Consider the following 26202-nt stretch of genomic DNA (forward strand, 5'->3'; position numbering starts at 1 on the left):
TCTTTGATCATCTCATCAAAGCATACATTCCAACTCCGAGATGCTTACTCCAGTCCTTAGAAGGATTCCTGATGCTTACTCTAGGGGTTGAAAGACATAAGGCAACAAGGAGGCGACCAACTTTCCTCCTCGACCCGTCGGCACCGTTGTAGGTCCCTCTGCGTCCCACCAGCCGCCACGGTAGCGAGAGGATGGGGGAATCTCGGATCTATGTGTCTAGTTTGTGTCCCGTAGGGTTCTTGACTTTTTTCATGGCTGGTGAAGTTGGGGCGGTAAGTTGGGGCGGTGGTAGTGATGTGAATAGTAGTGGTTCATCGGCTTTCTGCATGTCATTGGCTTTCCTCTGAGTGACACCGATGAGTAGGAGGATGGGTGTCCATCGCTAGCCGCACTCGGTCTGCCGTGATTAGCATTTGTCCATTGCGGCGACATGCTGAGGGGATGATGTTGCCGCATGTTTTTGTTCTCCACCTCCAATTTCGTTTGTTGAAGCCAGCTAAGTAGGAATTCATTGAAGAACTTGTGAGGATTATGTCCCTCTCAAGTGCTTGTGCCTTTCCGCAAAAAAATAAGGGCGGTTGGCAATATCGATTACGGGTGTTGGTTCAGGATCCAACAGTAATCACCATAGGATTGTGCACATAGCTGGTTGCCTAGATGGGATTCCCACAAGGCAGTTTACCAGATTCAGGCCCTCACTGTCGAGGTAACACCATACTCCTTTGATGTATTATGGTGGACTAGCCTCTTATGAGAACTAGGCTTTTGAGTACAATGGTGAGATCGCAAGGATCGTGTATGTAAGAGATGATTTATGGAGAGAAGACCCTAGCCATGCCTTATATAGGGGGACATGGCTAGGGTTTACATGATTCACTGGTCGGTGCAATCTAGCCTAATCTCCTGGGATACTCCTAGATCCGGGCATGATAGATTGATAGTCTTGTACACCAAGTAAAATTTTGAGGGGCTTTACACTAGCGGCGGAGCGTCATGGGGATCAAACCGGGCCATGGCGCGTCCTTGTCCTTGTCTCTGGCTTTCTCTCTAGAGTTGTTACAAATTTTGCCCAAGAACCATCGATGGCCCACTAGCAAGTGACCGGCCTGTCCTTCAGTATGTTTGACACTCTGCCACTCACTTACACCAAGTTGATCCCTCCATTGGTCAAGTCATGGGCTTGGGCCACCCTGTGGCCCAATGAGCCGACAGCCGGCCTACGAGTACACCCAGGGGCCTGCCATCATCAACCAGTGTGGTTTTTTCTCAAAACAAAAAAAAAAAATCAACCAGCGTGAACCAATACCCTGGTATTAATACCAATCCTTAATTTGGATTTGAAATGAACTTGTTAATATCAGCATGATCTGGTCACGCAAGGAAAACCCGGGACGCACTTTTCAATTCTCCATAGGTGGATAGAGAGAGACCTACTCGGGTTTCACTTTCACCCAAGTGGCGAAGCTAGTTCAAGCAGTGGTAGTGCCACAACGCGGCAAGGCAAGGCAAAACATTCCCCCGGGGTGTGGGTGAGCCGGCGTATACGCTGTTGCACGGGAGTCAAACGACGGATCGCCATCACCGCCACGGCCGTATCTCGCCGGAGCGCGACGGCCGGCGCAAGGTCGGCACCATCGCAGCCGTCGAGCCGCCCCCGCCGGGACATCTCTACCGCCCCTAGAGCCAGCTAGGCCAGCACCACCTCCCATCCGTCATCCCTAGCTCACAGGGCTCGCACAGGCACAGCCCTCTATCTCTGACGGGTCAACAAGCGGGCCCACCCGCCACTCACTCGCCTCACCTCGCCTCGCCCCGTCTCTCTCTAACATTCCCCTCTCTCTCTCTATCTCTATCCGCCCACATGCGCTCTCCCTCTCTCCTCGAAGCCCCGTTTATTTATTCTCGCCTCTCCTCGTTCCCCCATCCCATCCCATCCCATCCCATCCGTCTCTCTCTTCTCCCTTCCTTCGATTGCAGTCCATGTCCGAGGAACAGTAGTTAGTTCACAGCACAACACCACCGCGCCAATTAGTTTGTTAAGTTAGGAGCTTGTGATCAAGGCAGCAAGGCGAGAAGCTGAAGCTCTAGCTAGCTCTGGCGGGCATGTTTCCGGCGGAGGCGTCGTTCGCCGGCGCGGAAGCGGCCATGCTACCGCCCTTCTTCGTGGGCTCCATGTGGCAGTCGGCGCCAGGCGGCGGCGCGGCTGCCTTGTCCGAGGAGGACGAGGTAGCCGCCGCTGCGGCTGCCGAGGCAGCGCACGACCGCGCGGTGGCGGCGACGCGGAACCACCGCGAGGCCGAGAAGCGCCGCCGCGAGCGGATCAAGTCGCACCTCGACCGCCTCCGCGCCGTCCTCGCCTGCGACCCCAAGGCATGCAATTTCATTACACATCTAAGTCCTGTGCCCTCGTGATTTCCCCCTAATTTAGTTTCTGCGCAACATGCTCGATGCGAGATCGATCAAGCGAAATCTTTATGGAAGAACTGGATTGCGTGTCATGCATCTAGAATTCTACTGTGGATTGCAGTGGCTAGATGCTACCCCCATGAGTAGCTAGCTGCTACGGTTCTCAGCTCAGCTAATCCTTGTGATTAAAGCTGGATTTTGTGTGCGCAAGTAGCACTAGAATGGAACCTCTCCTAACTACTAGCTGCTATCATCCTATGAATGACACTGACTAGCTAGGTCAGGTTAGGGCTGCCTCGTCTCTTGGCTTGTTCCTCTCCATGATTTGCTTCTTTTGTGCCTAGTACCATGTCTACAATTTTGCATAATTTTTCACCTTCTCCTCTCTACCCTTTTTCATTTCTGATCAATCATACGCTCTAGGGTTCGTCATCTGAGAGATTGATTGTGCAAACAAGATTTCTTGATGAACTTTAGCTCATGAACTCATCTTGTACATGTGTGTTTACAGATAGACAAGGCAACGCTGCTGGCCAAGGCGGTGGAGAGGGTGCGGGAGCTGAAGCAGCGCATGGCCGGCGTCGTTGGCGAGGCGGCGGCGCCGGCGAGCCACCTGTTCCCCACGGAGCACGACGAGATCGTGGTGCTCGCGTCGGGAGGCGGCGCCGGCGGCGCGGCGGCCGTGTTTGAGGCCTCCGTCTGCTGCGACGACCGCTCCGACCTCCTCCCGGGCCTCATCGACACGCTGCGCGCGCTCCGCCTCCGCACGCTCCGCGCCGAGATGGCCACCCTCGGCGGCCGCGTCCGCAACGTGCTCGTCCTCGCGCGCGACGCCGGAGGACACGCCGACGAAGACTACTCCACATCCTCCGAGGACGGCGGCGCCGACTTCCTCAAGGAGGCCCTGAGGGCCCTCGTGGAGAGGCAGGGGGCTGCCGCCGGCGACCGGCCCAAGAGGAGACGCGTCGCCGACATGAACATGCAAGCGGCTGCTTAATGAATCAGCTAGCCGGCCGGCGGCCATAGCTCATAGTATCTGGTCGATATGATTGCATATGGCGATGGATCTCATGCATGCCATGGTAATGGTACTACTACTACTACTACTATACAGCGTGTTAATTTGCTTTCAAGGTTAATTAGTTTTGTGTGATGGTTAATTAGTTCCAATTCTCCATATATACCACTATATGGCTAGCTAACTCTCCTTGGTGATGCCAATATGCCATGTATAATTAGGGATATATATATTACTACTCTTTTACCATTAGGGTTTGCTTGAGCTTTAATCAAATGTTGCTTCAAAGCCATGGCAAACCCAGCCCCTAAAATAACAGTTAATGTCAGAATATATGCACAATGCAAAGTTCCAGACTTGATTGCCATATGCTACATATACATTGGATAACTCTGGAAGCATTTCTGTTTACAAGATCCCACAAGTCCATTTTTGATCATGTCAGGGCATGCAGCTAGCTAGCTAGCCTTATATGCATGCATGCATGCATGCATGTAAGACAAGTCTTCGGATCAAACAAAGATGTTTGCATGCATACATGTAGCAATGCATGGCAAGTCCTAAGATCAAAACAAAGATGTTTGTTCCAACGCATTGCATAGCAATGTAGCAACATGCTTCCTGTCTGTCCGGTCTTGTGAATGAATGAAAAAAGAACGAATGTTTGGGGCTTGGACATATTGAATGATCTAGGCATGCATATGCCAGTTTGATTGTTTGAATATGGAGGAGAGGAAAGGGGAACCAATCAATGATTGCTTGTATTGGTGCATGCTGCAGTGCACAGTAGTATGGCTAGCCAGTGTGGCATGCAGAGCAGAGAGCAGTGAGCAGCTAGCTCTCATGACACATGAGTGCATGCATGGACTAGTTTGCTAGTACTGGTACTACATGCATGCTGATGCCTGCTGCTGCATGCCCTGTCTGGTCTGGGAAAGGGGGGAAGGTGGATGAGCTTTTGTTTCTTGCTGGTTTCCTTTTGTAATCTTGCTCCTCTATGGCTTTTTTAGAGGGAGGAGGGAGGGGCAGAGATCTCCATGTCAGGCCACCCACTGTGTCTGTGTGCATGCTCTTTTGTGGGGACAAAAGGAAGACATGGGGTGTGTGTAAAAATGTAAACTTGTAATCAAGCCATTGCTGTGATGTGCTTTCTGCCCACACTAGCTACTTGCTGGGGCTGGCAATGGCATGGCTACTTTGCTGGCTAGCTTGGCAGTTGGCATGCAGAAGTAGGTCACATGAATACACATACCTAAACGCTTGAATCTAGGGCGTGGAAGTAAATGTGATTGGTTTTGTTATTGTGACACTGTGTATATGGTAAGTAATCCATGGACATGCCAAGTTGAAATGAAAAAAAAATCAGGCATTTCATGTACGCAAGCAATAATCAACTAAACCAATCAGTGTATTCTTTCTGAAAACATGAATAAAAATTGTCATCCATGTCCATATTGCAATATACTTGAAAATAGTGAGAAATCGAGTTACAGACTTACAGCATAAGAACTTTGATTCATAGGATTCAAAATAGATAGGGCACATTGTTATGCAGAGACCGGATAAGACTTCATTTCAAGTGAGGTCTGGGTTTCTGCCTAGTGGTAGAGGTTCATAGTGGTGCATCCATGTTGATTAACTAGGGTTCAAACCCTATCTCATCCGGGTGGGTTCTATCCTACCCACTGGACATCATTTTTGATATCTTGGTGTGATGTTTTGAGTGAACGGAATATCCCTTTAAAAGAGATAAGCATATTACATGTGTCAATCCATAATCAACACAAAATAATGGGTTTGATTTCGACATGGAGAGGAAAATAGGAACCTATAGAGATTTTTCCAAGAAGATAGACTTGATCGAAATTTTCCTTTAAAACTGAGAGCAAAGTTCCCACATAGAAAAACTTCCAAAGATTCATTACTCAATAAAAGTTCCAAGGATTTGAACTCTTAAAAGAACAAATTCATTTGAATCACTGAAAGCTAAGAGAGAGGCCAAAAGAAGAGTGCAATACAATTACTGGTGGGCACAGATTTATGTAATTATTTCATCATAGTTTCCATCATTGTTTTACCAATACTACTAATACATCATTAAGGAGGACAGACTTTCAGAAGATCACATGCATATGTGTACGTAAGGCTGTGTCTCTGCGGCACAGTACTAGTATGTCGTTGCTAGTTCCAATCTTTTTATCAGACGAGAGCAGCTGCAGGAATCACATGTTTTCTACATCGAGATAACAAAAGAATGCCGTGTGTCTGTACGACTGTATATATACATATCTATGCCAGGGCAGGGCCGGGCTAGATGGAGTAGCTAGCAGGGCATGGCAGAAGTTCTGATCCGAACTCCCAGCACAGAGAATGCAATATTAATTGTTCAGAGTTATGATGCGTACGGGTATGCATTGTTTTCATGATTTAAGCATGCTTTTTATGACAACAAATAACCATTGAATCATCATCGAAATACTCCTTCTGTTCCTAAATCACGTCTTTTTAGAGATTTCAATAAGGACTACATACAGATGTATATAGATATATTTTAGATCGTAGATTCACTCATTTTGCTCCATATGTAGTCCGCATTGGAATCTCTAAAAAGACTGATATTTAAAAACATAGAGAGTATAAGTTATTCATCATAACACATTGGCAACTATTTTTAATGTGATTCCAATGTGAGAATCAACCTGTGGTTGAGTTGGTTAGGTGGACAGTGGTATCCCCAACCCACTAGGGTTCAAATCCTGGTGCTCTCATTATTCCTGAATTTATTTCAGGATTTCCGGCAATGCGCTTTCAGTGGGAGGAGACGTTCCCGTCGACGACGAGGCGCCTACGGTGACTTCGTAAATCTTAAGATGACATGCCAGCTCAGTCTCTCGGAGGTGCTCATAGGGGTAGGGTGTGCGTGTGTGCGTTCATAGGGTGAATGTATGCGCGTGTATATGAGCGTCTGTGTCTGTACTGATGCTCAAAAAAATGTGATTCCAATGATATATTTTTCACGGTATATAACTAACATTTTATCAATCAAAATAATGGAGAAACGTCTTTCCACAAGTGTGGCCATATAAACCCAAACCGAGAAAATATATGACGCCATCCGTGACCACCTAGGTTAGAACTTCATGTTTGAATTTCATGAAGTTACAAATTATATATGAAAAAAATTTGTTTAAAAATGATATATTATTCGGTTCAAAGTACACTATTATGTGCAAATTTTAGTGATTCTGAGTCTTCAAACATACCTGACGCTCTACAAAAATCAAGGGCTACAGATCGCAGTCATCACCAGCAATCTATCTATAAACACACTATGCTCCTTAATTTTGGAGCTCTCTCATTTAATTTTGGTGTACAATATCGGATTTGGTTCAGGATTTTGACTAGGTCAACAATTTTTATTGAGATTATTTTAAATTTGGTTCATAGATTTTATTCAATTGAGGTGTTCAATTCTGGATCTGGTTCCCAATTTTGACTGGATCAACCATTTGAGATCTCAATATATAGACATGCAAATCTCTTACGTGTTCTAAAAAAAATCAAGGGCTTGAGTGAAGAACAAGAACAATTTTTTTGGTGAATACAAGAACAAGAACAATTATCCATTAAAATGCAAGAAAAAACTTCACACTTCTCCTTTGGCCTGACTTTATAGCGCTAAGACTCTATTTAAATTTGGATTGTAAGATTTTCATAGGAATATTGGAGGATCTGAATCCCAATGATTTTTTTCCTATGAAGGCAATTTGGATCATAGGATCGAGATTGTAAAATTCCTATGGAATCCATTCCTATGCCCCCCTATTCCATAGGAATCTCAACATGAGCTGAAACTTTGGTTTATTTTTCCTTTGAGATGCTCTCTCTCTCTCTCAATGCTTTAAAATCCGTATGTTTATTTCCTATGCGCCATCAAAAGGTACATCTCACAATACCCGCAAAAAAGGTACCTCTCACCAAATTCCTGTGATTCGAAACCCTGTATAACTTCATAGTACATGGCCTTTCAATCCTATGTTTTTCTTGTTCCTACGTTTTTTATTTTCCTGCAATCGGAGAAAGCCCTTACAGTTGATCGAGGTGCAATGGACAATGTGGGAGGAGCGAGCAAAGGGAACAAAGGGTTTGTTTCCTCGAAAAACTTATCTTGGAGTGTTCAAATGCACCATGGTGTTTCGCCTCCGAAACAGTAACATGTGTTTACTTACGGTTTTGCTAATTTTCAGCTGGGATTTTCTTAGTCCTCAATTGGTACCGGGTATTGTTGATATGATGTTAGAACTGTGCAAGATTTTATTAAAAAAACTGAACTTTGAGAACAAATCCTACTATTTTTCCACTACACACGATCAAATTATTACCACCGAGATCATGAACAAATTTGTAAATCAACAAAGGATTAGCCAAAAAAAATTGTGGGGAAAAGGATTAGCCAAATTGACAACTACCGATATCAGATTCCATTTTTTACAGATGAGTAAAACAATTGAGGCGGATATACATGAGTAAATTTTGTAAGAGTAAAAAAAAGCATGAATAAATTTATAAGACTGACTGAAAAATAATTATATTCCAGTCCATGAAGGCATAAAAAATCATGTTTAACTAAATTTGCTTTGGTCCTTGTCCAGCGCTAGCGAGACAGGCCGCCATCGACTGCTGGCTGCATCAGTGACGCCACACGCGCGCGCGCGCGCGCGAGAGAGAGAGAGAGAGAGAGAGAGAGAGAGAGAGAGAGCGCCGCTAGCTGGCTGGCCGTCGCTCGTCCAGTCGTCCTCCAGATTGCAGACGATGAGCGAAATAAAATGGCCGCGAGACGAACACGTGCATGTACACGAAAGTGACAATACGACGAACCAGTGGGAATGTGTATTGATGAACATATATCCTTGTGTGTAGAGAATGTGCATGTGTCGCTGTGCACGTACGTAAGGCTCTAAATCAGCCGCCCCTGCACGGTGACAATAACCAGAGGGCAAATACGAGTTCGTCACGATGGATGCATATCTTATACACGTGTGTACGTATTTAATTATATTCCCTTTTCGAAGTGGAAATGAAAAAGGAAAATCTCAAACGTCGATGTGACTTCATGGCTTGCTGGATGGAACCTAGAATCAAATCCTCGTGCTGATTTCCCAGGGACGAGGGCCAGTGAAATGTCCTAACATTGACTGCCGTACGTCCCTCTCCCAACAAAGCAGTGCCGTACGACCACCAATGGCTGCAAAACCAATGGTATTCATTATCTTTGGAAGTTTTTTCCTTTCGAATGGGTAGTTTCGTGCGAATTTCATACAAGAAAGTTTCTTTAATGAAAGAGCAAAAAAAAATTGGGGGTCATTTCAGCATGTGCCAATTTATTTATTTTGAACTAGATTCAAAGCTAACTGAAACAATGGTCGAAATTCATCATGCTTTCATGAAATGTTTGACATTGTCTTGAAATATTTGTTTGTGTTTAAAAAAAGTTGAATTCTTCTCTTCGTCATCCAGCCAGCGCCTTTTGTTTCCTACTCACGTACTCGACTTGCCACAATTTCCCCGGCTAGGGTTGAAACTTTTGTCGGCAATTTTGGTGTGTACCAAAATATTCTTTTTCTCTCAAAACGTTGCACTAAAATAAAAATAGGTTGAAATATTGGTCATAATTTGATGAGAAAAGTACTTCTTTTTATCTCTCAAGTTTTTGAGGGAGATATTAATTTGGTCCCTCATCTTTCGGGTTGATATTTTGACCTTCGTGTTTCAATACGGAGCACGATTTCCTCTAAAACCACAGACAATGGGTTAAATTGCTGAATTTTCTGTTAACCAATTGGCAGGTCGAGCCACTTAACAAAAAAGCCAAGAGCTATTCCAAAAATAACAAATAAACTAACACTAAGATGAAATTTTTCGAGAGTATAAGACCCTTCGTTTCTCCTATGTGATTTTCTAAGGGAAAATCGTAGCAGCTGCCACCACTTAGCGACGACGTCACTAGCGCTAGCCAGGCCGCGCTCACGCGGCACACCAGCCATATACCGCCATCGGCGCTGCCTCCTCAGGGCATTTTCAATGCAGAGGCGCTTGTTTGGGCGCTTGCATCATTAAAAAAAGAATTAATCAATAAGCACCGGTGGAGGAGTCCGCCTTTCCAACGCACGAGCGCCGGGTTGAGCGCTTAGCTGATTTTTTTAGTGTCGATCTAGCGCCCCGCCTAACGTCAAAACAGATGCATGCGGAAAAAAAAGGCTCAAGCGCCCGACGTCAGGGGAGGCATCGATGCCAAAGGAAATCCTGGGATTGACCAGGAATCGAGCAGAACGGCCGGGAAAGAGACCCTGGCGCCTAGGCTAAGCGCCTGCGTTGTAGATGCCCTTAGGTCTCCTTGACACAAGAAGCCACCCCGGCGAGGAGACTACACTATCAATTCTTTAAAACTAAAAATGTAGAATTCTTTAATTTGATTACATTCGTTCAAAATATTCTAGAACTATGTCGAAATGATCAAAATTTTCATTCATTTCAGTGAGGGGTGAAAATATATTTGCTTCCAAAATGTTAAACCATGCTTCTCGACATCCATCTTTAAGCTCAAAATAGGTTTCTGCCCCCTTTAAAAATAAAGGGATATACCGTCGAACTGGTACAAAGTAGCGAGGAATAACCCTCAAACAAGCGGATCAAAAGAAAAATAAAATGGCATCCAAGACAGGGCATATGTGCTGAACTTAAAAAATAGAAAGCTGCACACCTAAAAAGAGACATCCAAGACTACTCAACAAGACCAAAGCCGTGCCGACCAGAGAAATCATCGGACATCGTGGTACCAAACACACCGAACCATCTCCGAAAAGGGGTGGCTCGCCGCTTAGACAGCCCCCTCCTTTCGGGTTATGAAGCACCGCTCCTATTAGGAGATGGTAAGAACTAAGAACAGAGACTACAAGGACACGTTTATAAGATAGCAGAAGATCGAAACCACCCTATGCCAAAGTCGAGGACGCTACATGTCAGTGGCAAGGCAAACCGAAAGCGTTTGGGAAGCTACAACCAAGGGGCGTCGGGGATCCGTGGCGACACCCTCAAGATGATGACGGTGTAGGCGAGCCAGAAGGATGTACTAGAGTTTTCACCCTGGAGCCCTCGTACCGTAAGAGGACCTACTGCGACGCCCTCACTTCGGGTCGTGAAGCGCCGCTCCTGTCAAGAGATGGTAAGGAAGAACAGAGACTACAAGAACACGTTTATAAGATAGCAGAAGACCGAGACCACCCTAAGCCAAAGTCCAGGATGTCGGTGACAAGGCAAACCCGAACCGGCTGGCCAGCTACAACCGAGGGGCGCCGGGGCTCCGTGGCGGTGCCCTCAAGAGGATGACGAGGCACAAGGCCACCGTCGTCGAGCCCGAAAGGACTTGCGAGAGTTTTCACCCCAGAGCCCTGGTACCGTAAGAGGACCTACTGCGACGCCCTCGAGAGGGAAGCGACACCCACAGTTGCTGTCATCGTCTCCGGCACCGTCCGGAGCCCGGAAGCTACCATGCATCCACCTTTACCAAGGCCGATGGACGGTGCTACTATCAAGCATGTCACCTCCGCTGTATACGTAGACGGGGCGGTCTGACTCTGACTCTACCGCCCCAGGCCCATCCAAGATCCAGCCCCATCAAAAAAGATACAGCTCCATCGAATGCGTACGTACGGCGGTGGTTGCGGCGCTGTGGATGGATGGACCCAGAGCACGTAGGCACGTACTGTACGTGGAAGCCGCGGAGAGAGATGGACGGGCACCGGCGCAAGTAGCTCGATCGGCGTGGCGACGGCGGGTGCTTGTCCGTCGCGTGGGTACAAAGGAAGGAAGCGTGCCCGCAAGGAGATCGAGTGAAGTACTCCTACGGGGTTGGGTCCGCCGGCCTCACCCTCGTGTACGACAGTACGAGTCGCTAGCCCCGGGACCATCCTTCATATAATTTGCACACACAGACACAGTACACAGACAGGCACGTCTCTCTCGTCCATTCTCCTTCTATAATTAAGTAAGCAGAGCCGCTGCTCTCATGTGCAGTTCGGTACGTGATACCTACGGTACTAGCTACACGCGCACGCGGCCTTCATTTCATGTGCCCCTTGTCGCACGGAATGTGTGCCAGCACCACAAGCTAGAGCCGCACTGCACCGGTCCTCACGTATACTATAATGCATGCCACGTACGTACAAGTACTCTATATATACATGCATGTGTGTATCCTTAATCCCTTCCTTATGTGGGACTAAAGTACTGGCCATGAATGAACGAGCAGGCTTGCAGTACTGGCCACGAGTACTACTACGTTTTAGTAATAATTAACCACATAGCATAAGAAGGAGGAGAAGCAGAGACACAAAGAGAGGGTGTGGTGTGTGGCGTGGAGAGGAGGGCGTAGAGGATCCGGGGCGCGCGTGCTGCGAGTTGTGTCAGCGGCAATCATCATTCCCTTTGCCGGCCCATGCATGCAACGCAACCAACCAAACGCTCTGTCCCTTTCCTTCTTCAATCCATCCCTCTATCTCTTCTCTCCCTCTCTCTCTCTCCGCACGTGACGATCATGCCGTCATGCTCGAACCCCGTCTCCACCTCGCCACTCTCTCTATCAATTGCTAATCATGGCTGCCACCTTTTCATTCCCCTAACTAATCACTGCTAATCATCACCGCGTCTGCGTGCCCGGCCTTAACCGCTTTACACAAGCATCGCCTTTCTTTCCATGCATCTCGGCTAGTCGGCTCCTTCCATTCCTTTTTGCTATGCATGTTTGATGTTTCCCCTTTCATTCCACACCTACCTATCACAAGCCAAGCTTTCTTGCATTGCCCGTGTAGCTAGGCAAAGGGCTCTGCCTTTCGGTAATCCAATTCCCAAGTTGGCTTGACAGCTGTTGCGCACACGTTAGACATGTGCTTACAACCCCGTCATTAGCATAATACTATAATTGCTTCAGTAGGGTCCATCGACAGCTCGACTGAGATTTTTCCTTTATGTCTAAATATAACCTAAAACATCATGTTTTTTTGGCGGAAAGGCCCAAGACCCTTTTTTTTTGCAACTTATGATTAGCAAAACTAGCATTCTGGACTTGTAGGATGAAACCATATTGGCATATTCTACGTACCAAAACTTGGCGCGATTTTTGGCGAAAAGAGAAACAACATACAACCAACGACCAATTAGTTAACCGCCTCCAGGGTTGGCCTCATGCAGCCGCCGCCTCTTCTCTAGTAAAAAGTCTAGCTAGGGTTCCTCTGCCTTCTGCCGGCACCGCCGCCAGTCCGCCACGTCTCCGGTGGCTTAGGGCCATGGGGGCGTGGCGGATCTCGGCCCTTGCTGGCGGGAGGGCTCCTTTTTAAAATGTTTTTTTAAGTTTTGTTAGGATTTGTGTCCTACTCAGAAAGACGAGACGGTGGCAGCTCCTTGAAAATGAAATAGGTTCTCTCCACCTAGCCCCTGTCCCCGGTGGTGCATCTAGCATCGTCGGAGGGCGCGTGAAGGTGTGCCTTCGACGGATCTCGCATGATTCGGCCGTTGGTTGTCTTTGGTGGATCTACTCAGATCATGTCTTTATTCGTCTACATTCGTGCGTCTTCGAGTTGGGTCATATCGATCTACACATCTCTTCATCGGCGGCGGTTTCTATTCTGGTGCGTTGGTCCTATGGGGCCTTAGCACAACAACTTTTCGACTGTCTACTACAACAAGTTTTGTCTAGCTCCAGCGAGGGTGAGGCGATGACGACGGCGCGCCTTTGGCTCGCTTCAGTGCTTATAGTCATCGCTAGGTGTTCTATGGATCTGGTTTAATTATTTCTGGTATTTGTTGTACTGCTATGGTTGAAGAGAATAGAACGAAAGTTTTTCTTTTGAAAAAGGAATGACCAATTAGTTAGTGGCAATTGGTATGTTTCTTTTTTACCAAGGTTGAATTCATAATTGCTACACTTGTAAAACACGCAAAGGGTAGGCAGAGGTCACACTCTCCCGCTAACCCAACAAAAAGAGTTCCGACACTTGTGTGGACCACGAATTGACAAGAAGGTGGAAGAACCTAAGCTAGTTCCATCAAAGTAATTATACGAACAGACACAGATGAATAACTTAATTACCCAATCTACCGAAGAGAACCAATGGTAAAATGTGGCAAGCATCAGCCAGGAACCAAGCTGGCCCGGAGAGTCTCGTCCATATATACATCATCTCCTGGCTAGCTACGGCTATCTAGCTAGCTCTCTCCACTTTGCACTCCTTGGGAAAGTTATTACCGCCTTTTCGATCTCCAAGTCGATCGTGTACTCACTAATGCGCAGGTCAAACCACGGCGCCTAGCTCGCCATAGCCGGCACGGTAATGTACCACGCTCGAGATGGAAAGGGGCATGCTCGGTAGCTTTTGACATGCGCGCTCGAGAGTCCATGATTAACCGCGAGGCGAGGCGCTAAAAGACGAGGAGGCGGCCAAAAAGACCTTTGGAGCCATGGTCGATCGACGAAATGAATGGAGAGATGGATGATCGTCGACAGCCTTCGTGCCCTACTCTACTGGCGTGACATGTTTGGGTGTCTCCTGTCCTGGCCGCTGCGTGCGATGGTAAAAAGAGGGTAAAAGGGTAAAGGCAGTTGAGCTGTTGTTCCTCGGATCGTGAGAAGTCACTCGGTCACTCTCGCTCGTTCTCACCAACGGCCGGGGTAGTCGCCGTGCATGCGCTCAAAAGAAGAGACTCGGGCGGAGCGGACGGACACGCGCGCACTCGCACGGAGCGCTGCGTCTGCGTGCGGGTGAGTGTCAGGAGTGAAACCATGTTCGATCCACCCGAAAGTTACTTTCCCGGCCAGATGATCAGCGCCACCATCGAGCACCACCTTTTCTTAATACTCTATAGGTCGACGGGAGAGGCGATGGGGTGGAGCAAGAACTAGTTAATCTGATGCTTTTTGGCAAGATTAGAGAAAGCTAACCGTGGTGCATGCGTACATCAACTACGTATAGTACTAATAGGTCATTCTACGTACTCCCTCTCCCTTCGTTTATGTGTATAAGTCATCTTACGAAAACCAGATAATCCTAAAACACTGACGCGGTGCATGCACTAACTTTCACCCCATTTCTTGTTGCTTGACATAAATAAAGGAATCAACCAGTAAAAGAGGTGGGGCGTGTATGACTTCAGTGACTTGAGACTTTCAAACACGACATACAGTGGTCTGTCCATTGCATGCAATGCTATTAATTACTCCATCTGTAAACTAATATAAGAGCATTTAGATCACTACTTTAGTATTCTAGACGCTCTTATATTATTTTACAAAGGGAGTAGCAAATAAGTATTAAAATCTCTCGTTTTTTCTTTCACCTTGGTCACGGTGCACAACCTGCAACCTAAAATGATTTATACACCTAGATGAAGGGATTAACAATTATTAATGTTGATGAGCTAAATTAGTCCACAGAAAATAATCAGGGGCACCGTCGTCCAAAATTCTTTTAGTGCCCCTGGACCATGTGCATGCATCCTACTAGCACCGTCGTGTGACGAACAGTATGGTGATTGATGCCCACTGCACGCGACAGAGCGAAATGCTACATGCTTCCGCTGAAAGGAAAGCCTGAGCTGAGACTGTAGAGGCAGGCACGCCACAGTTACGGGCACTTGTCCCGCGGGCGCGGGGGATTCGGAATAAAAATTGTCGATCATGCTGTAGTAAGCGATTAGGCATCGGGCGCCCCTGTGTGTGTGACAGCGACCGTTCCTGGTTTGCGCCAAAAGAGAAGGAAGAAAGAGAGAGAAACAATTTGTATGATGAGATTCAGATCCAACCGGAGCAGTGCACCGTGTCCGTGCTAAAGCAGATGAGATGAGTTGAATTGAAAGATGCCATTCTTTTCAGATTGGAGTTGTCATGGCTTTTGCACGACAGCCCCCTGCTGTTTTAGGACAGTCTCCTGTGTGCGTGTGTGTGCGTGCGTGCGTGCGTGTGTGTGTGTGTGTGTGTGTTACCCATACACAGTTTCCAAGTACAGTTCATGCGCACCGAAAGCTAGCCCGGCCATGGAGAGAGAGAGAGAGAGAGAGAGAGAGAGAGAGAGAGAGAGAGAGAGAGAGAGAGAGAGAGAGAGAGAGAGAGAGATGTTATAAGATGATTAGAGGTCAACCGGCCCATTGGGAGTTTTGGGCAGCTCGCACTGGAGAAATCCTGCGTCGCTTTTGGTGGAAAAGCTAGCCGGCCGGCCGGCCGGACGACACACCAGAGGCGGACGACGATCAAGCGAAGAGGAAGAAGAAGTCAACATGCATGCATGCACGCCACCCACACACATCATATCCGATCCAACACGGGGAACGGCTTTTCGAAAGTCTCTCTTTCGTGTGGACTGTACGCAGCACTCGCACGCTACTTCTGGTCAACAACACTAGTTATCAGGCAGCTATCGGCTCATCGGCAGTCTATCTTTATTACTTTTTCCTTTTTCCTTTTCGATTCCAAATAGGCTTCACCCCCTTTCTATCGACAGCTCTGCCTATGGCGAATGTGTCGTCGTGGTAGCGCCTCCGGCTCCCTCTGTGGATGTGTGATCGATCGGTCGTCGTCGTACGTAAGTAAGTTGTGACGAATCATCATCATCATCATCATCATCTTCTTCTTCTACTTCTTCTGGTTGATATGTGTCCACATGGGTCTTTATTCATTTTATTCAGAGACTGTATGCCATGCTAGGTAAATTATCTATCGAAATTTCTTTCAAGAAAGAAACATCATCGGCCGAGTTTCAGAGCTAGGATCTCTCTTGGCCTTGCTTTGTCTGTCAAGGCCGTGTCGCCAAGGACTTCAAATGCTAAAAATCATCTTGTACATACTATGCTAACTTCATTGTTTTTTAAAAGGAAAACTGGAAAAAATCACCGATTCTGAAAAAACACGAATTAAAAAACATGCATTAAAAAAGAAAAAAGAAAACTGAAAGAAAACCGCTCCGGAAATAACCAGCAAACCAGGAACGAACTAGGTTGGGAAGCATCCCAAAAACGGTGGATTCGCGCGACAGAATAGAACAATGAAAAAAATAACAAATTATAAATCACTAGTTTTTCTTAGAATAGTTATAAATCACTAGTTGTTTGATGGCGTAGTGGTTAGTGTCGCTTGGGCTGAAGGAAAAGATCAGGAGTTTGAATTCCGGAGGTGCACCGTTTTTGAAGGGAGCAACTAGTTAACGAGCGCTCTTTCGAGAGCCTCGTAACGATTAGCGCCACTTGGCGCGCTCTCAGTCATTCGTCACGTGTCGCGCTCTGGACGCTTAATCCGGAATTTTTTATTTTTCCGCATGCGTTTTCGATTTTTAAACGGTTTTCTACCGGTCTTCCTTAGCTTTTCGATAAAAAAAATCAGAAAAAATTCTTTTGCGCGAAAAAACTGTGTTTTTCTTTTTTTCCTTTTGCGAAAGTCACGTTTTTTTCGTGAGAAGCACGGTTGTGCTTTAGCGAGAGTCACGGCCATGCCTTTCGAAAACGGAAAAAAACACGTTTTCTTTTTTTTTTCTTTCGCGAGAGTCACGGTTTTGCTTTGGCGAGAGGCACGATTGCGCTTTCGCGAGAGTCACGGCCGTGCCTCTCGGAAAGGGAAAAACAAAACGCGTTTTCTGTTTTTTTTTTCTTTCGCGAGAGTCACGATTTTGTTTCCGCGAAAGGCACGGTTGTGCTTTCGCGAGAGTCACGGCCGTGCCTCTCGAAAAGGAAAAAAAATACGCGTTCTCTATTTTTTTCTTTCGCGAGAGTCACGGTTTTACTTCTGCTAGAGGTACGGTTGTGCTTTCACGAGAGTCACGGCCATGCCTCTCAGAAACGAAAAAAACATATTTTCTGTTTTTTTTTTCTTCCACGAGAGTTACGGTGTGATTTCACGAGAGGCACGGACATGCCTCTTTCGAAAAGGGAAAAAACCATGCTCCCGGTTCGGTTTTTTCGCTCGGTATTTTTATCTTTTTTTAAAAAAAAGTTTGTTAAAACCTATCAACATGGGATCTGGTTTTGAAGATCTCGATGCGAGGAATCCAATGATGAAAACGGTTCGAGATTTGGACGCACGGTTTAAAAGATAAAACTTTTTGAATAAACGGATTTACGAAAAAAGGGAAAACTCCCAGGTTGCGACAAGTGGCGCGCTACATGGACGCCACTTGTCACGACCTGCAAAAATGGAGTATTCTTTACAACGAGTACTTAATTAGTGATTTCGGTTTTTGAACGTCTTGACATGAAAAACATAGGATACATGGGCCGGCCCAGCCTGGCAGCGGAGGGGGTGCGCTTCAGCGCCCGTTTGAAAAATGATAACAGGCGCCTGAAGCGCCAATTCCACCGATGGCCGCAGCGATGCTGTATGGAGCAGGCATGTTTAACGTGATCGGCTGTGTCGTTCTTTCATCGTCTTTTTCTGTTAGTTTTCTTCTGTTTTCCACTTATTATTATTATTATTATTATTATTATTATTATTATTATTATTATTATTATTATTATTATTATTATTATTTCTCAAATATAGAAAAAATCAATTCTTAACTTTCCAATATTTTGTAATTTCATGATTTTTTATAATTGATGAAAAAATTTGAAATTCAAAATCATTTTTTGCATCATGATTTTTTTCTAAATTAGGGAAAATTTTTGAAGTCATGTACATTTTTTGAAATTCATGAATAGTTTTTAATACATGAACAATTTTTAAATTCATAAAGATTTTTTTTACAATTTGGAATAATGTTTAAAAATATGGTAACAAACTTTGAATTGACGATCATCTTTTCAAATCTGGAAACAATTTTTGAAATTCAGAACATTTTTTGAAATTGGGAAATTTTTTTAAACCAAGACTATTTTGAAATTCACCATCACATGAGTTTTTGTATTTGCAAACATTTTTCCAAATTCTTGAGCATTTTTTGAATTTCATTAAAAGGGAAAAATGAAGAAGAAACATGGGAAAGAATAAAACAAAGAAAAGAAAAAAGAAACAAAATGCAAAATGCAAAAATGGAACGACCCCCCCTCTTTCGGACCAGAGAGAGAGGGGAAGAGAGAGAGAGAGAGAGAGAGTTGCACCTCTCATCTCATCTAGCGAATTATGTTTAAAAATAAACTAACATGCACAGAAGATGCAGGTCTACCTTCTAACGAGTTTATCATTATATATTCTCTCAATCCCATTTTTTCGGTAAAAAGAAGTTTTATTTTATAATTATGGTGTTACAATCAAGAGGCAAAAGTTTCCCGATACATGGGCCCCTCATGTGTGGTCAAATAGTGGTGGTACACTCAGTGAGGCTATAGTTTACCAATTGATTTGCAACTATATTTTGTTCCCTTTGAACCGTGGAATAAACTCATCAGCATCAAAGATCTAATCTCCGCGGCAAGATGTCCATAAGCTAAGCGAGCCAGTCGATTACGTGATAATATAGATGATGCCTCCGAAGACTCCGGTTGGATAAGAATCGGGAGGTTCGTATGTTGAATAGCCAATGACATCCCTTGCATAAGAGCATGTGTCTCGACTTCCAAAGCATCTTTACAGTTGAATACAAACTGATGTGCAGCAAAGATTAACACTCCCATCATTATCTCGTGAGTATCATGCGTGGAGCCGCCGAACCATCAAATTCTAAGAATTAAGGACAGTATAACTGCACCTAATCCCTGTCCTCACAGCGATTTGGATTTTCGGCCGTCCATTTTGCTGATTTGGTTATTTCTGGCCGTTAGATATGCTGTCCTAAGGGGCTGCTGCTCCGGAGGAAAAAACCGAGCCCTCTGGTGAACTGGGCTGGACAGCCCATTTATCTAACCTAGCACAAACAGCCCAATAGGGTACTCGTTGCGGTCCGTCTCCGGAAAGGAAAGGAAACCTCTTCGATCCAGAGAGAACGGATCGGGGTTGCGGGCGACGCCGCTGCCGCGCCGTCTTCGCGTCTTCTTCTGAATGGATCCAGCCAAAGCGCGCAGGATCCTCCCCTTCCCTTTACCCCGGCGAGGCAGCCAGGGAGACGGCAAAGAGGTTGGTGAGGACGGAGAGATCCCCTCCCCGCATGGCGATGGTGGGCATGAGGCGACGCCTCCAGTTCCTGCAACGTTGAGGCCTCTCCGCCATCGCGATCTGTAGAACGAAGCCCATCCCGAACACCAGTCGTAGGATGAAGGGATTGTTCAGGGAATGGATCGTGGTGCGCACTTGCGCTACAGAGGGATTGTTCATCTTCCTGGAGGAACTTCTATCTGGTTAGTGTTTGAGCCGGTTTGTTTAATTTTCTTTTCTTTTCCTAATCCAATCTTCTTTGTGTCCTTTGTAGTAGGGACGTCACCTTGTGCTATTGAAGGATACTGAGAAGAATTTTTTTTTCTTCAGAGAGAAGGATACCGAGGAGATATTTGATTCCAATTGGTCTAATTGTTGTCGGTGTTCCCCCTCATGATAGCTCCCGCATTCTTGATGAATTAAGCATGGAAGGATGGAAAATCTGGATGAAGGCCATAGTATTGCAGAGTTCCAGTCAGATCCTTGTTTTATTATTCGTCTTTTGTAGATTGAATTCAACTACATTGAGACAGCACATCAGCCGTGGCACAATAACAAATGGCAGCAGAGGGTTCCCACCTTGATGATTTTTCTGTGTAACCAATCTAAATATTTAAGTGTTGTTATATTGGCAAAATAAAGGCAAGTCATCCATATCTTTGAATTATTCAATTTCCGATATCTTCACGCTTCCTTGTTTCCATATTTTTTTTTCAGGTTTGAGAGGAGCCATTTGTGTGCAATAGTTGCTATTGGTATTCGAATTCGCATATAGATCTGAGAGTTGTGCCATGGTTGTCATTTTCGGAGGGCAAGTTTGTCTAACTTGATATGGGCATGGAGCCATCCTTGGGGAGCCAGTCAACCTGGTCCAGCGCATTGTTGGTAGGCTCGGGGTTATCTGGGCATGGTAGACCGCCTCAAGGCCTTCAAGGGCTCCATCGACCTCCATTCAGGTATTATTCATCACCATGACCTATGTCATGTATGAGATACCTGTTAAGCTGTGTGAACACATTGATAGTCTTGTACTGAATTTCTTGCTTCTGCTTTGGCGTTAAATATGTTTAGAGGAATCTGAAGAACTTGATACTTTATGTAAGTCTATATGTATAGGCGCAGCTCTCGGTAGGGCAAGGTTGGGCGCTCGCCCTACCTTGATTTCCAGCTACTCTGTTTTACCTATGCAAGTTAGATTGATCGCTAAACAAATCCTGCGAAACAAAACCCTGTTTTATTGGGCCGCAAGCACTGCCATTTTATTGGGATGTATCTAAGTAGCCACCGATCATGACCACAGTCCACGGACGTTTGATTTCCTTTGTTCGTTCATCCGCGTTCCAGTTCACACGGGTCGACACGAACTGACGACGATGAACCCCTAGCAGGGATGTCGCGGGTATGGCGGTCAGCAGCGGCATGGGAGGTCGTCGGCCAGCAGGAGTGCGGTACGCTGGGGTGGCCCTTCCCGTTCATATACCATATGGTATAGATCAGCAAGCGATCAGTGGCTCGAACGATTTCTTATGCCCACAGGTTTGTAAAGTGTCCCTTTTTTGTTTGTGCATAGAATTGATCCGCCCGAAATGTTTTACGACTTAATATTGTAAAATTAGCGGCGATTCTTTTCTATTATGCCATGCAACTTCCCGACTTTATTCATTTGTCACATTTCACTGTGCATATGTAACTCTTTTACATGGAAAACTATTTGTGTGCATTTTAGTTTGTATTGGCTACTTTAGCTTTTCATCAAAAACAAATTATGCTTTCGTGTCTGCCCCACCTCAATTATTCTCCGTCCTCTGCCACTGTATATATTTGATTATTTTCAATATACGACAATTAGTTTCACTCGATCATACCATATGATGTTGCAAGATTGACAAATTTTACATGCTCCTATGTATGGCGTGGAGCGTTTCAGTTTTTCTTAGTACACTTTCCCTGTTTTGAGGAAGCACCACATAAATAGAACTTGAAGATAGTAGTACGAGTATTTCACAGGGTTCGTGTGTTGCATCTAACAAGTTAAAATATCAACATTAATGTCGATTCTCTTAACATATACGCATTCTTTTAGGAGATTCATGCTAATTTTCAGATCATGTGGTCACAAAAGCATTGATCCAAAATCATAATATTTGGCTACTCAAAGCGGGTGTGTGATCAGCTGACCCAAGACCTATCTTGGCCATTAAAGGAACAGTTGTGTCATTGTTGCAGCAACTTCTGCGAAATTTCCACATGCCTGAGATGCTTGGCGAACTGAATCTCTGCATATAAACAGTCTGTCATGCTTGCTTTGGTGGTAGGAGAAAGAGATGAAATATTTGTGTTAATGCTATCATGTTCAGAAATCTCTCCTTCCTCTTGTCTTTTTTACTTTGATAAATATTCGATGTTTATTGTCCTAAAGCTTGTAATGGTGTGGCTCGCGCACTAGCTACCTCAGATTGGTGCTGCCCAGGAACATGTAAGCCTATGTAGCTGTCAATTTGTCTAGCTTGTCCCTTGATGAAAAATGTTATATCTCAGTAATGTGTATCTTATGCAATTATTGGTGGTAAATCATGGGCTTGGGTTATGAGAAATCCTGGACTATGTAACTCAGCTAATCCACCAAGAACTAAAGAGAATGCCCACAACATGTACAATGGACTAAATCAGCTAATTTTTTTTACTAATACAGTATATACATATTAGTTGATGTCAATTTTAAAACAAACTAAATCTCAACATATATTAGTATCAATCCCTAACATTGGAGCGCTCAAATAGACGGGCGTAGCAACGCGCGCTATCAATGATCTAGTGAGCCATAAATGGGATAAACGGCATGGTCCACAGGAGATGGGGGCCAAGGTGCAACCAGTACATAGAGTTTTTCCTCTGAAACATTCCATTCTTCATTGGCTGGCATTTTCCCCTTTCAATAGCTTTGTTTTTGTAGTTACCTTTAGTATCTCCGGCATTTTCCCCTTTCAATAGCCCTGTTTTTACAGTTACCTTTAATATCTCCGAGAATTACCAGTAGACTTCATGTAGAGCCCGGATCTGTCTGACCAATAGGAGATAGGCAGAAGAACAGCGCTAAGGATAGTTACTGAAAGGCAAGGCTTATATGAATGTGCTTTCTAACAGTCTTAGTCGATTGAAAGAAAGGATTGCTATCCAAGCACGATAATAAGAATATAGATAGAGCCTCTATAACTCGAGCACATGCCATGAGTGAGACTCTAGGACTTTCAGCGTTCATCCTATTTATGATAAAGCGTGTACTGATGTAGTCGGCGAGCATCCAAGGTTGTCTGCTACAAACGCCTTGATCCCAAAAAAGGGATCTGCCCCTGCGTCGTTCCCCAGCAGGGCGACTAGCGCGCCCGCCATCTGTTGAGGAACGTAGTAATTTAAAAAAAAAATTCTACGCACACACAGGATCATGGTGATGCATAGCAACGAGAGGGAAGAGTGTGTTCACGTACCCTTGTAGACTGAAAGCGGAAGTGTTAGCACAACGCGGTTGATGTAGTCGTACGTCTTCACGGTCCGACCGATCAAGTACCGAACGGACGGCACCTCCGAGTTCTCCACACGTTCAACTCGATGACGTCCCTTGAACTCCTATCCAGCCGAGCTTTGAGGGAGAGTTACGCCAGCATGACGGCGTGGTGACGATGTTGATGTTCTACCGTCGCAGGGCTTTGCCTAAGCACTGTTACAATATTATCGAGGTGGACTATGGTGGAGAGGGGCACCGCACACGGCTAAAAGATCCAAGAGATCAATTTTTGTGTCTATGGGGTGCCCCCTGGCCACGTATATAAAGGAGTGCAGGAGGGGGAGAGGACCGGCCCCTATGGCACGCCCTGGAGGAGTCCTACTCCCACCGGGAGTAGGATTCCTCCCCTTCCAAGTAGTAGGAGTATGAGACAAGGAAGGGGAAGAGGGAAGAGAAGGAAGGAGGGGGCACCGCCCCTCCCCTTAGTCCAATTCGGACTAGTCATTGGGGGACGCGCGACCTGCCCCTCTCTCTCTCCCCTAAAGCCCGATAAGGTCCATATACTTTTTTCCCCGTATTCCCGTAACTCCCCGGTACTCCGAAAAATACCCGAACCATTCGGAACCTTTCCGATATCCGAATATAGTCGTCCAATATATCGATCTTTATGTCTCGACCATTTCGAGACTCCTCGTCATGTCCCCGATCTCATCCAGGACTCCGAACTACCTTCGGTACATCAAAACACATAAACTCATAATATAACCGTCATCGAACTTTAAGCGTGCGGACCCTATGGGTTCGAGAACTATGTAGACATGACCGAGACACGTCTCCAGTCAATAACCAATAGCGGAACCTGTATGCTCATATTGGCTCCTACATATTCTACGAAGATCTTTATCGGTCAAACCGCATAACAACATACGTTGTTCCTTTTGTCACCGGTATGTTACTTGCCCGAGATTCGATCGTCGGTATCTCAATACCTAGTTCAATCTTGTTACCGGCAAGTCTCTTTACTCGTTCGGTAATACATCATCCCGCAACTAACTCATTAGTTGCAATGCTTGCAAGGCTTAAGTGATGTATATTACCGAGCGGGCCCAGAGATACCTCTCCGACAATCGGAGTGACAAATCCTAATCTCGAAATACGCCAACCCAACAAGTACCTTCGGAGACACCTGTAGAGCACCTTTATAATCACCCAGTTACGTTGTGACGTTTGGTAGCACACAAAGTGTTCCTCCGGTAAACGGGAGTTGCATAATCTCATAGTCATAGGAACATGTATAAGTAATGAAGAAAGCAATAGCAACAAACTAAACGATCAAGTGCTAAGCTAATGGAATGGATCAAGTCAATCACATCATTCTTCTAATGATGTGATCCCGTTAATCAAATGACAACTCTTTGTCTATGGCTAGGAAACATAACCATCTTTGATCAACGAGCTAGTCAAGTAGAGGCATACTAGTGACTCTGTTTGTCTATGTATTCACACATGTATCATGTTTCCGTTTAATACAATTCTAGCATGAATAATAAATATTTATCATGATATATGGAAATATATAATAACTTTATTATTGCCTTTAGGGCATATTTCCTTCAGTCTCCCACTTGCACTAGAGTCAATAATCTAGTTCACATCGTCATGTGATTTAACGTCAATAATTCATATCTTTATGTGATTAGTTCACATCTCCATGTGACTAACACCCAAAGGGTTTGCTAGTGTCAATAATCTAGTTCACATTGCTATGTGATTAAAACCCAAAGAGTGATCATGTTTTGCTTGTGAGAGAAGTTTAGTTTATGGGTCTGCAACATTCAGATCCGTATGTATTTTGCAAATTTCTATGTCTACGATGCTCTGCACGGAGCTACTCTAGCTAATTGCTCCCACTTTCAATATGTATCCAGATTGAGACTTAGAGTCATCTAGATCGATGTAAAAATCTTGCATCGACGTAACTCTTTACGACGAACTCTTTTATCACCTCCATAACCGAGAAATATATCCTTATTCCACTAAGGATAATTTTGACCGCTATCCAGTGATCTACTCCTAGATCACTATTGTACTCCTTTGCCAAACTCAATGTAGGGTATACAATAGATCTGGTACACAACATAGCATACTTTATAGAACCTATGACTGAGGCATAGGGAATGACTTTTCATTCTCTTTCTATTTTCTGCCATGGTCGGGTTTTGAGTCTTCACTCAACTTCACACCTTAAAACACATGCAAGAACTCCTTTTTTGACTGTTCCATTTTGAACTACTTCAAAATCTTTGTCAGGGTATGTACTCATTGAAAAAACTTATCAATCATTTTGATCTATCTCTATAGATCTTGATGTTTAATATGTAAGTAGCTTCACCGAGGTCTTTATTTGAAAAACTCCTTTCAAAAACTCCTTTATGCTTTCCAGAAAATTCTACATTATTTCCGATCAACAATATGTCATTCATAGATATTTATCAGAAATGATGTAGTGCTCCCACTCACTTTCTTGTAAATACAAGCTTCATCGCAAGTCTGTATGAAACTATATGCTTTGATCAACTCATTAAAGCCTATATTTCAACTCCGAAATGCTTGCACCAATCCATAGATGGATCGCTGGAGCTTGCACACTTTGTTAGCACCTTTAGGATCGATAAAACCTTCTGGTTGCATCATATACAACTCTTCTTTAAAAAATCCATTAAGGAATGTAGTTTTGACATCCATTTGCCCGATTTCATAAAATGTGGCAATTTGCCAACATGATTCGGACAGACTTAAGCATCGCTACAAGTGAGAAAATCTCATCGTAGTCAACACCTTGAACTTTGTCAAAACCTTTTTCGACAAGTTTAGCTTTGTAGATAGTAACACTACTATCAGCGACCGTCTTCCTCTTGAAGATCCATTTATTTTCTATGGCTTGCCGATCATCGGGCAAGTCAACCAAAATCCACACTTTGTTCTCATACATGGATCCCATCTCAGATTTTACGGCCTCAAGCCATTTCACAGAATCTGGGCTCATCATCGCTTCCTCATAGTTCGTAGGTTCGTCATGGTCAATTAACATGACCTCCAGAACAGGATTACCGTACCACTCTAGTGCGGATCTCACTCTGGTTGACCTACGAGGTTCGGTAGTAACTTGATCTG

General features: G+C 45.0%; 1 protein-coding gene and 1 long non-coding RNA gene across 4 annotated transcripts; both read left to right on the forward strand.

Moving 5' to 3' along the window:
* The first annotated feature begins 1897 nt into the window (after positions 1-1897).
* On the forward strand, positions 1898-3840 carry LOC125511104 (transcription factor bHLH106-like). The gene is made up of 2 exons (XM_048676391.1): positions 1898-2370; positions 2918-3840. Exons 1-2 carry the CDS (start codon positions 2104-2106, stop codon positions 3401-3403), a joined length of 753 nt encoding a protein of 250 aa, XP_048532348.1. The 5' UTR covers positions 1898-2103; the 3' UTR covers positions 3404-3840.
* A 15499-nt stretch (positions 3841-19339) lies between these two features.
* Positions 19340-22067, forward strand: LOC125511105. 3 transcript variants are annotated; one of them, XR_007284899.1, is made up of 4 exons: positions 19340-19729; positions 19857-20482; positions 20915-21062; positions 21610-22067. It is a non-coding gene; the product is annotated as an uncharacterized LOC125511105 (long non-coding RNA). The 3 variants fall into 3 exon arrangements; XR_007284900.1 differs by having other exon boundaries at positions 19801-20482; positions 20915-22067; XR_007284898.1 differs by having other exon boundaries at positions 20915-22067.
* Positions 22068-26202: the final 4135 nt, after the last annotated feature.

Source organism: Triticum urartu, chromosome 5, assembly GCF_003073215.2.
Source record: "Triticum urartu cultivar G1812 chromosome 5, Tu2.1, whole genome shotgun sequence".
Taxonomy (NCBI): Eukaryota; Viridiplantae; Streptophyta; class Magnoliopsida; order Poales; family Poaceae; genus Triticum; species Triticum urartu.